A 12,322-nucleotide genomic window follows, 5' to 3' on the forward strand; every position below is an offset into this window, starting at 1 on the left:
TCATTTCATTTCGTAGTTTTGACAGAAACTGAAACATTTTCATAAATAATCAATTCATCTTCAAATAACATTTTAAATGACAGTCATTAGACAAAATGAAATAATAAAATATAAGATAAGTGTTAAAACTGTAACTTTGACATGCAGTTTTCTTTTTGTATTCATATCAAATCAAAGTACTGATTCAAAAAACATCAAAAGGATCGAGTTGAACAAATGAACAACAATAAAAACTTAAAAAGTCTGCAGGCAATGAGAAAGTTGAAATCTGAATGATGAAGACAGCTGTAGTACTGATGATGAGGAGGATGAAGATGAAGATGACGGGGATACTTACTTGCCCAGCTCTTCATACAGCTGAAACTCTTCAGTGAAACGAGTACAGATGACCGTTGCCATGGTGACCCGGCGGGACAAGGGTCAGGGGGGTCCCTGTCCGTCTTCTTCTGAGGATGATGATGATGATGAAGGTGAGGAAGAAGAAGGCCAAGAGTTCGACCTGTGTGTCAGTCTGAAGAGTGGAGGAGAGAGAGGAGGAGGAGGAGAAGAAGAGATGGAGAGAGATGTGGCCGTGGACAGAGGAGAGGAGGAAGAGTAGGAAGGAGAAGAAGAAGAAGAAGAAGAAGATGGAGGGATGAAGGAGAGAGCAGTGAGAGGAGCTGCGTCTCTCCGTCTCTCTGTCCCAATCTGTGGGAGAGAGAGAGAACGAGTGACGCTTTCAGATGCTCCACCTGCCTGCCCACACCGCCCGACAGCCAATCACAGGCCAGGAAAAACACACACACACACACACACACACACACACACACACACACACACACACACACACACACACACACACACACACACAGAGGGTCACCATGGTAACTGCATCCTCTCTGTCTGTGCTGGAAAGTAAGACTGCAAACATCGCCAGCTCGGAGAGATTCAAGTCAAACTGCAGAACTAAAAATATTTCTACTGCAAATATAAAACATGCAATATTTCCATCATTAATACTGCCTCTGATACTGCTCATGCTATTATATTAATTATTACAGTACAACCACTGCAAACTGAAAATACAGGAAATACTCCTAATACTGATATATTTTAAACTGCCATTCTCTCCTAATACTGCTCAGGCTGTGATCCTTCTCTACACGTATCATTAACACTGCAGCTGTTATCTCTTACATCTCAATAAATACTACTGCTAATACTATAAACTGCTATTGATAATACTATGAGGGAACAATACTAACACTGTTACTGCTTATTATTTAATTACTAATCATACTGTTCTTATAATGTATATGGTATCACACTATACTGATATTTGACATACTGATACTCAGTACAACACAGTTAATTACCACTAAAATCCTGATTATGAAAGCACTGAGAAATATAACTAACACTGCTAACTCCTTTATGTGTACACAATCACCTCATCACCAATATCACCACCATCCCCAATAATACCACCATCCCCAATATTACCAACACCATCAATATTACCAACACCATCACTATTACCAACACCATCACTATTACCACCATCTCCAATAATACCAACACCATCAATATTTCCACCATCCCCAATATTACCAACACCATCAATCTTACCACAATCACCAATATTACCACCATCCCCAATTTAACTACCATCCCCAATATAACCACCATTACCAATATTACTACCAATATCATCTCCAATATTACAATTAACATTCCCTCCAATATTACCACACATAATACCACCATCACCAATATAACCACCATTATTACCCCCTACAGTATATAACCACCAATATTACAATTAACATTACCACCAACATTATTAACTGATTCTCTGAAAAGAAACCATGACCAAAGCATGTTTGACAAACCAGTACACTTTTATTCACCAATCCACTGATTATAATCCGACCCGTTCTGATTCATGTAATCGATCTTTTGTTTCCATCTTTTTATTGCCATTACTGGTTTCTTTGACAGTGGCCTGAATGTAAATATTTCAAAGTCATGTTGAACTCTGAGAAAGTCACCAGACTCATTACTGGTATTCATACAGACCAAACGACCTGTTAAACAGATAATCAAGTCTAAGATGTTTTGTCTCAGCACTGGTTGTTTCAGGCTTGTCTCCTCACCCTGTGGTCAGAGGGACACTTCTTCTCCTTCTCCTCCACCTTCTCCTCTCCCCTTCTTCTCCTTTTTCTATTTTTAGTTTGTCTCTGTGGGGACGAGCCGCTTCTTCTCTTTCTCTCTCCGTCTTACTGTCACTCATATTTTTTGCTTGGCTTCCTCTTTTCAGTCCTCCTCCTCCTCCTCCTCCTCCTCCTCCTCCTCTTCCTCCTCCTCCTAGAAGCGAGGATATTGGTCGGCAGAGCTCAATCTAAGCTCTGACTTCAGATTATAAACTCCAGCTCTGAAAGGAAATAGATTAAATCTGATTCTCTAATCGAACAGAACCATAGTCGCCACCCCCTGAAGTCTGCCCAGGCCATTACAATTTCAAACAGCGCCAAGAAACAGCCCCCTCTGAGAACTGACAGACACACAAGAGCAGGTGAAGCTGTAAAGGCTGAGGGAGTGCTTGAGAAGCAAACATTTAATGATGAAACCTCAAGGGCTAAACAATACAGTTAATGCCACAATACAAAAAACTGCAGTTCCCCCACTGACCACTGCAGCCCCACCTTAAAATTTCAAATTTTACAGCTGCAGTTCCTCCAGTGTCCACTAGAGTCTGTCTCCTGCAGTGAGTCAGTCCCCATAGAGCCCCATGTTAAAATGTCCAACTTTGCAGCTGCAGTTCCTCCAGTGTCCACTAGAGTCTGTCTCCTGCAGTGAGTCAGTCCCCATAGAGCCCCATGTTAAAATGTCCAACTTTGCAGCTGCAGTTCCTCCAGTGTCCACTGGAGTCTGTCTCCTGTAGTGAGTCAGTCCCCATAGAGCCCCATGTTAAAATGTCCAACTTTAAGCAGAAACAAACATGTTTACATCCTGGTACAAAAACAGGGACTCTAGAGCTCATTTCTCTCTTCATGACAACGTTATGGGCTGAATGTTTTACAACTCACCTGGAAAAGAGCTATTTTTTTCACCTTTGCCTTTTCTTCAAATAGTTTGATTCACTGAACTTCTTCACACTTGTTTTTATTGTGTGTGTTTGAGAGACATTGCAAATGCGACCCTTAAAACAGACATTAAAAGCCCCTTTTCTAGAGGGTACCTTAAACTGTAATATTTCCTTTCATAAGGTGCTTAATGATAGTTTTAAAACAGTAATTTTATGCTAATGCACAACTTTATGTGAGTGGTCAGCTCACGAAGGAAGACACTCGAGAGTTGATTCAGAACATATGCTAAAGGCTACATGGAAACATATTTCTAATATAAAAGAAAATAAACTTTAAGACTAATACTTAAAGATATCTTTAAACAGTCAAAGGTAAACTTCGGATGGATGTTTAAAGGAATCTAAAGAACAAATATTAAAGGTTTTCTTCAAATAAAAAAAGGGGCAGCTTGACACACTGATGCTTACAGACACCTGAAACAGAGGCATGCTGTCCTCTGCTGCCTCCTGCTGGTCACATGTTCACACTGCAACAACTCTGTGCTGCCATCTTCATAAAGTTCCATTCAGCTTCAGTGCGACTGACCCTGATGCATTGTGAATAATCCTGAGCTCTAACAGACATGATGGATGAAGTTACCAAACCTCTGTGCAGCTGATCTTTGTGTAGTCTGACCTGCAGACAGTCTTCTCCCTCTCTGTCTTTGATGAAACACTTCTGCTTCCCTCGACTCACTGGCGCCCTCTGGAGGTTAAAATGATGTATCACAGTGTTTGCATGACGACAGTTTAAACACTACACACTACACGTCCTTAGTAGCGCTGTAGTCATTGAGTTATTTGTTCTTTTAGAAAGATGCGTTTTCCTTCTGATCACAGTAATGACGTGGAAAATAACCGATCAGTGGTGGACTTGACCGGTCTTTATTTAAATTCTGGAGTCTGCCCAGTCTGAGACCGAGACAAGACCGAGTAAAAATGCTTTGATTTCCGAGACGAGACGAGACATGAACACATGAACACGGTGTGTTTCTTTAACAGCTGATGGTTTAAAGAGCCCATATTCTGCCCTTTTTGGGGTTCGTATATTTAATCTATGTTCCTACTTTTGTACGTTCACAATAGCTAAAGTCCGAAAAAAGTGTCTGTTTTCATGTACCGCTCCTTCTGGCTCCCTCTCTGCTCTGAGTCCGTCAGCTACGCTCTGTTGAGCCCACACTGTTAGACCCCACGTGGGCCAAGTCTGCTCTGATTGGTCTGCCGATCCACTCTGTTGTTATTGGTCAGTTGCTCAGCACGCGTCTCGGAAATTTCAACATGAGCTGCTGGGCTTGCCACAATGAGCCAATGGGCTTAGATCAGTGATCTCACACTGACAATGACGTCGGACTGACAAAGTTTTATCGAGGGGGGCTAGAACTGAGTGTTACATGCGGCTAATGTTACAGCTAACAGGAGGACGTAGGAGAAGCTGCGTTTCCACAGACTTTGAATTTTTGCACATAGATGTGCCTAAACATGCACAGGACACTTGGAAAACACACTGACGAGCATACAAAACCAGAAAAAGCCTAATACCTAGACCTTTAAACTCGTTTATTTAGATTCTTTATATTTTTATCTACTGAGCAAACCAAACCGTTAACTATCCTAACAAAGCTATGATGATTCAGAGTTTAACGGTAACAATCACTGAAGTTTGAAACCCGACGAGATCACTCTTATCTGAAACATAATCAAAGACTGACGGATGTTTACAGTCTGTTTAATGCTCGCTGTGTCCGTTAAGCGTCTTTTCTCTGTTATGATGTTGATAGGTTTCACTGAAGTCTGATCCGCTGCAGCGTCCAATCAATGAGTGATATTTGATAAGGGGGCGTGTCTGTCAATAAAAAGTATTGAGACGCCCTTCAACATGGCGGCACGGAATGACTTCAGGTTCAAGCGAGGATTGCAGAAACAAATAATTTGAGACATGAGAAGCATTGAGACTGTTTTCCAAACCTCCTGCTGCACCAGTAGAACCAGTATGTCCTGATTGGTCCAAAATGCAATATGTGAACAAATGTGAGATCCTCAGTCTGACTAAAATCCCCGGATGTCATTCTGATTCAGAAATGTTTAAACCAAACTCTTGTCTCTGAGACACACATGCTCAAAGCTTTCTCATGTAGACACAGAACACAGATCATCATGATAGTCATGTTTCATTTATTCTGATCCAGGGGAGCTTAGTGATGCTGAGCTCTAATTGGTTGATTCATCATCTCCAGGTAGGAACACAACTTTAAATACAGTTCATAAAACTATTAGAACTGTCAGTATGAATGAGGTCATGAAGATTAATTAAGGTCTGTATTAATGCATTCATTGTTTTTAATCTCGTTATTTTGTCCCTTCAGGCTCTCCGTAGATAGTGGTCCTCAGTGTCTCCCTGTAGTCTCAGTGATGTAAAAGAAGAACACTGCCGCATCTTTGAATGTCTCATTTCACAAACTCTCAGACAGCTCAGCTGACGAGTCCAAAGTAATATCCACCTCATGACATCACACATTGACCTTTGTTACCGTTCATTTGAGCTGTTTGACCTCACTTTGGGATCCCTAACCACTTCCTGTTTCTGTGCTTTACTTCGGGTGCGTTCAAATTGTCCCTCCTATCTCCTTTCACTATCCACTTTACCTTAACCCCGGGGAAAACGTCATGAGGTTAAGGAAAGATGTTAGGAGAATTCATAAAGGACTTAGGGAAAGGCGATCTTGTTGCTCTGACAATCTGACCACATTTTCCACTAGGCGACGTTATTAAATGCGACGGGCCGGCGGAGGTTAATGACGTGGGTCTGCCGTGTTGAAACTACAATGTTCCGAAAATGGACTACTAAAAGATCATCTAAAAAACTTTCCCCTGTGCCTTCTTACCAGTGAAATAATCCTAATTACCACAAGGTTGGGATTGAAATAAAAGCAATATAGACTACAAGGCTACGAGTAAGAAAAGTGAAACCATCACATTCCTGTCCACTCAGAAATCAACATCAAAATAAATATGATTGTACGAAATTAATTGTTACATTAATGCAAGATATACAGAATGTTTGAAGCATACAAATGTACAACTGCACAAAACATTCTTAAGTGAATGAAATATGTTGAATAAAACATCATCTGATAAAAACGTCTCTTATCTTTTTATCTCTTTTATGATCCGTGTCACTTTACGATCATCGTTAATGTTCGTGAGCGTTCGGATGCGCGACTCGCTTTAAATGTTGCGGCCGCAAGGAATTGTGGGGCGTCAATCTCATCTCCTTTGGTAAAGGATGGTCCAGTGTATCCTATGCTAAAGGAGGTTATAAAGGAAGCATTGACCCACCTTTCCTTAACTTTTAGAGAATTCAAACGACTCTTATCATGGCCGCCACTTAAATGCTTCCGGGGTTAAGGTAAAGTGGATAGTGAAAGGAGATAGGCGGGACAATTCGAACGCACCCTCTATGTCCTAACCTTCCTTCTACAGGAAGGGCCTTACTTTATTTCAAAATAAAAGCACACAGCAAGTAAAGAAGTCTCAGCTTAAGACAGGACAAACATTCATAATAAAAGGCTTACCATTTTAATGAAATCAATGAACTATTTAATTCAGCAATTAAAGGATTAATGGTTTGGCAGCCCTGACATTTAATACTTAACACCTGTACCTTTAAGAAGTGAGTCCTCAGAGTTCAAACTATAAACAGAGGAGCAGAGCTCACTGTCAGCTCTGCAGTGCCCCCCATAGGACTAGTCCAACCCTCTGAAAACTTCTGATGTACATTCCACACACAGTCCAGACCAGCCCCCCTATTTAACCTCTGACCCTCAGCTGAAGTGTGAAACAGAAAGAACCAAGTCCAAGTCACTGCAGAACTAACAGAGTCATGTTTCACAGACCGCCTCCTGGTCTGGTTTATCTGGGTCTTGGTCTGGGTTTTTTTCAGGGTCCTGTTCTGGTTTTACATGGTCCTGGTCTGGTTTTATGGGGCTTTGGTCTGGTCCTGCTGGTTTGTGAAAACCCTCTAAGCGGTCTGGTCCGAGGTTTCGGGTCTCAGCGATGAGTCGTTTGACGCCAACCATCCACTGGCTGACTTCAGTCACATGATCGACCATCAGAGAGCGATGGATGTCATCAGCCGAGTCCCAACGAGCTGACTGTAACTCTAAGAGACAGACAGGTGAGATTGAGACAGGTGTGAACAGACGCAATAATGAGACAGGTGTTAGGGTAGACAGACAGGTACATGGTGAGACAGGTGTTCAGGTGTATACACACACAGACAGGTACATGGTGAGACAGGTGTTACCCAAAGACAGGCAGTCCATGCGTCTCCTGACAGGTAGGCTCAATCTTCCTGACCTCCAGCTGTCCTCCAGGACACGAAGTCTCTTTGCCACATCATTACACACCTGATCCTGCACATAGAGGTCAAAGGTCACAACGGCGGCCCTCCTAGTGGTCCCCTGAGGTACTACACTCGCAGCTACAGTCCCTCTATCCCTGAAAGTTCTTTGAAAGTTCAGCACTTCTTTTCCACACCTTTAAATAATCTTATTTTAGTAACCATGGTGATGTGTGTGTGGTGTCAGTAAACCGTGGGGCTCCCCCTACTGCTTTGGAGGTCTGTATCAAAACTCACTTTAACAGTCTCTCTGCAGGCAGCCAGTGCTCCATTCAGCACCAACATCACAGCCTCTACATCAGGCTCACTCTCTGATTGGCTGCCATCGGCCTCTTTCTGACCTCTTATTGGTCCCAATGGAGGAGGGGGCGTGGCCACACAGGTAGGAGGTGGACCAGCTGCAGAGGAAACACAATGACATTACAAACGTAAGAAGAGGTTCTGTGGGCCAAATAACAACCATATTCTTCTTCTGTTGCTTACCTGGATTGACAGGAGGCGGGGCTGAACCTATTGAGGGAGGGGTCATTGGTGGGGCTCCAGAACCTGAAGACCAATCAGAGACCAGATGTTTGAAAAAATTAAGGATGCAAGAACCATTAAATACTGAAGCTCTGAACAATGAGGGACCATAGAAGAGGGATAAACCCATCAAGAGCAACCCCACTCTGTGATTGGTCAGCTGTGTGAAAGGAGGCGGAGTCTTCAGACAAACTGGTTCAGGACCACAATGACCTGAATCTGCAGGTGGAGCTGCTCTCTTGTTCAGGAGGTTCCTTTGAGGTCCGCGGGCCTTCTGCAGGTCGTATGAGAACTGAGGGGGGTCGTTCCATCCTCGCTCCTGGTTACCTAGGCAACACAGAGACAGGTTAGGTTTTAAAGGAGAAGCTCATCCTGAACGTTTGCTGCCATTTTTACTATCTTTACTGTACAGCAGCCTTAAAAATGATACAAATTAGTTTTTAGTTGAATCACAATAAGAAATACTTTATTAATCCCAGGGGGAAATCCGTTAGTCGTTGTTAAAACAAACCATTGAGAGTTGTTGACCAATGATTAATCATTTCAGCGCGTATCGATTTAAAGGATCAATCAGTAAGATGTGTAGTGAGTGAAATGATAAAGTGAGCTTACTATATGAGCAGACATTCAGGAAACATGCTATGTTGAAGTGCTGGCTTCTCTAACAACAATGCAGCAGCCAGTATGTCCTCCTTCTAACTTTAGATTCTGGTCCTGAATGCTCTGGATTTGTTTGGACCAGAGAAGGTAGGCGGTTTTAAGGCAATCCCACACGGCCGTTTTGGACGCCCCTCGGTTTGCCAGATATGAGAGCAGTTATCAGGTCAACAGGTGTTGCAGCGATGGAAGCGGGCAAGAGAAGTGGTTCAGATAGAAGTGATTGTACCCGACCTAAAAAGCCTCTGCATGTTTCTAATAAGCTCCACGAGCAGAAACGTGCTCAAACTAGGATCAATATTGGAGATGATTTTGAAAAATGGAGAGAGGTTAGAACACAGAAAGGTTTACAGACTGATGCAGAGCTGGATAAACACTGAAGCTTCAGTGTCCACCACATAGCAACCTGTGTGAGCATTGACTCTGGAGAGGAGGGGGCGGAGGGAGACAGCTCTCTACAATGTTTAGAATTTGGACTGCAGTACCCATTTTAAACACTAGGAGTCAGAGTTACATACTGCTCCTTTAAATTAAGAAAATTGTTGCTTCACATTTTCCATCAGGATCTTAATCACATCAGCAGCAGTCTGTAATCACCAGAGGATTCTGAATTATTTGTTTAGTGGTTTTCTGCTTCATTCATTCACGCTCTCTGAAAAAAATTAAGTTATTACATGTTGACAGCTGTAACTCTGTGTATGAGCACAAACCCTGCTCCAACCAAACTATTGGATCTGTGGCTGCTGAATTAATCGACATGATGATCAATTATCGCTGCAATGTCAAATGACAAACATGCATCAGCCTAAAGTTCTCATGTTGACAATAGCTGCTAACATTGATCTGAATTAATTATGATAATTTAAAAAAAGCCTCTCATAAACTTTCATTTCTACCCTAACAATTACTGTTTTGTGACTTATTCTGCTGCCAAACAATTAATCATATCCAGTTCATCTTCTGCTGAACCTCACATCGTTAAAACGTGTACGTAGGCTATTCGTTGTCTGGGGGATTCATAGAAGGGTCATTCCAGAATTGGAGGACATTTTCTGCCCATGAAAATTTAAATAATTTGTGCAAAAAATCCCTAAACACATAGTTATTGTGCAAATTGTATGTGTCCTCAGGCAAAATGTAAAGATAGGTGTAGTGAAAGTGGTTTTAAAACCCTATTTTAAAAACCAAATATCTGCCAAACACCCCTAAAAGTGGCTGTATTCTCTTGTCCCACCCTCTCAATGACCAGTTTTAATATCATATGTAACAGTTAAAATACGTTTTTAATTTACTTTTTTTACATGATTGTATTAATGTATTTCTCTTGTAATTGTTGATACTGTTTGTTTAACCATGAACATAGTTTTAATAATAGTAATTATGCCTCAAAGTTGTGTCCCACAACATGTGTGCAACCCTGTTACCAAAACAATTTAAGCAATGCAGAAGAAGAGTAAGAACAGGAAACAACATGATTCAGCAGAAATGACATCTTGAAGCTATATGCAAACACCATGGCTAGACCAAATTTAAGTGCTCTCTTCTAATTTTCATATTTTGTTGACATTCTCAGCCTAAATTGAGTGTGTCACTGAAACCAACTCAACCCTGTTACTGATTTTATCAGAATAAGACAATTTCATTTTAGTTTTTTTTCTTTTTTCTTTATATATCTTATATCAGGGATGGGCAACTTTGGTCACAGCAAGGGCCACATTCATTTAATTCTGACTGCCAGAGGGCCAAATTGTAGAATACAAAAATGATTACAGTCAATTATGTCTCAAATTTACCTCGACATATACCAGTGATCAAATATTATTATGGACATATTTATGGTTTTCATGATTTCATGGCAGATTTTGTCATGTTTTCTTCATGTTTCCAATTAATTGATATGTAAAAATTGACCTGAGGGCCACGTTGAAGGTTGATGGGGCCTTCAACGTGGCCCCCGGGCCGCCAGTTGCCCACCCCTGTCTTAGATTGTCCTTTGCCAGCTAGCATAACTGCTAGTACAGCTAGCATCTACCAGTAAGAAAAAAGTTTGAGCATTAGCACAGATTTGAAACCATGTTACTAAAATAAGAGTAACAGGTTTTTAAGTTATTTTACACCTATTGTGAAACCTATAAAATAATATCAACAACGTTCCTGTTATCCTGTGTTCATTTATTACATTTATGTCATGACTTATAGTCTAAAGTAATGTATCCATTCACCCCTGTTACTCTAGTTTCAACCCTGTTACCATGTAATTTTTTATCAAAATAATCTTAAATTAGGATTAAATGTAAATGTGCCTCTCTTTATTAAGTTTTCCAGGTTCCTGAGTATCTGTAACAGGGTTGCACCAAACGCAGCTCACAACAAAGAAAACATCTAATAAAAAATGTGTCTTTGATGCTTGAGCTGGACGAATCACATTATTTGATGGTTTATTACTTGTTTTTTAAAAATATTTAACAGAAATTTGCAGAACAAATGGTAATTTTTTCAAAAGTATTGATGGCTAAATTGTCCTCCAATTCTGTAATGACCCAGAAAATGAAATGATATTTGAATGAAGAGTTTTAAAGACACATTCCTCTCAGTTCCGGGATCAAACCAGTCCAGATCTTTTGTTAGATTTGAGCCTCACATGTAGTCTAAACTACATGGTTCACAGGGTGTGACTGTAATATTTACAGTTTATGGTGTAACATTTAAGGCTAAACTATCAGCATGTCGAGCGAGTCAAACCAAACCTCTTTAAACTTCCGGCTCACTTTTCAAAGCAGACAATAACTAAATATTGTGAATCGACAGTTTTTCGACTAATTGCTGCATTTTAAAAAGGCATACAGAAAAGTCAAACTAAATACTAAATGTAGGGTAGCCTACCATAAAGAGTCACAGAGAGTCGAACAATCGATTATTTACCATCGATCGGGTCAACAACAGCACAAAGACTGTCTGTACCTGTATTATTACCTGTATAGTGAGTGTTTGTGAGCCGAACTTAAAATAACAACATTTCTTTACTTTATTGATGATTTTTTTTGTTTAATTCCGTTTTTTCCGTTAATGTGAATAAAATATTCATATTTCTGGATGAGGTTTGGCGATCGTTCAGTCAACTATCTCAACAGGCACCAAACACAGCTACAGGTAGCCTAACAGAGAACAGAGAACTACAGAGAACTGTCAGTACAATTAATTTAGTGTCCTGTTTACCTGGTTTGATGAACATGTCCTCCATGTTGGACTCCTTGTTCAGGTAAATATCTGCTGCTTCTTTCTCTCGGTGAAGCTCGGCTAACAGCTTCCGGCCAACGAGCCCGATAACATTTAAAACCTTATCTAACCGTGAATATGAACTGATATGTATTTACACATAGCCTACATTGAAACTAAACTGTGAACTGTTCAGTGTGATGTTTAGTTTAATGAGCTGTTTCTGTGTTACGGCACTAACAATAACCACTTCCGCTCTGATTTCAAAATAAAACGTATTGATTGAGTTTTGTTCAAACTAACTTTTATGTTTAATGAAAAATGTTCATCAATGAGGTTGTTGTATTTGCTATATGTTATTCTGCTTTATGAGTTATTGTTGTAGTGTGGCTCCTTTCTGGCATGTCATTCACATAGACTGT

The 12,322-nt window shown here is 40.7% G+C and overlaps 2 protein-coding genes across 3 annotated transcripts in view; both read right to left on the reverse strand.

Annotated features, from left to right (window-relative positions):
• Positions 1-699, reverse strand: part of camk2a (calcium/calmodulin-dependent protein kinase II alpha) — a 31,324-nt gene extending 30,625 nt beyond the window's left edge. For both annotated transcript variants that reach the window (XM_020633276.3, XM_020633277.3), the window contains exon 1: positions 338-699. In XM_020633276.3, coding sequence (XP_020488932.1) covers positions 338-399 — 62 coding nt within the window. In that variant the 5' untranslated portion in view covers positions 400-699. The remainder of the gene's footprint in view (positions 1-337) is intronic.
• Positions 700-5,255: 4,556 nt separating this feature from the next.
• On the reverse strand, positions 5,256-12,141 carry sra1 (steroid receptor RNA activator 1). The gene is made up of 6 exons (XM_020633279.3): positions 11,901-12,141; positions 8,241-8,354; positions 7,989-8,051; positions 7,743-7,903; positions 7,410-7,518; positions 5,256-7,265 (listed from the first exon to the last, which is right to left on the reverse strand). Exons 1-6 carry the CDS (start codon positions 11,923-11,925, stop codon positions 6,985-6,987), a joined length of 753 nt encoding a protein of 250 aa, XP_020488935.2. The 5' UTR covers positions 11,926-12,141; the 3' UTR covers positions 5,256-6,984.
• Between the last annotated feature and the right edge of the window lie 181 nt (positions 12,142-12,322).

This window comes from Labrus bergylta, chromosome 14, assembly GCF_963930695.1.
Source record: "Labrus bergylta chromosome 14, fLabBer1.1, whole genome shotgun sequence".
In the NCBI taxonomy this organism is placed as follows: domain Eukaryota; kingdom Metazoa; phylum Chordata; class Actinopteri; order Labriformes; family Labridae; genus Labrus; species Labrus bergylta.

Excerpts from the sequence above, each read along its gene's own strand:
- sra1 (XM_020633279.3), bottom strand. The coding sequence starts at position 11,925 with ATGGAGGACATGTTCATCAAACCAG. Across the intron at positions 7,519-7,742 it reads CCTGCAGAGAGACTGTTAAA|GATCAGGTGTGTAATGATGT; the intron begins GTGAGTTTTGAT and ends CTCTATGTGCAG. Across the intron at positions 7,266-7,409 it reads CATGGACTGCCTGTCTTTGG|AGTTACAGTCAGCTCGTTGG; the intron begins GTAACACCTGTC and ends TCTGTCTCTTAG.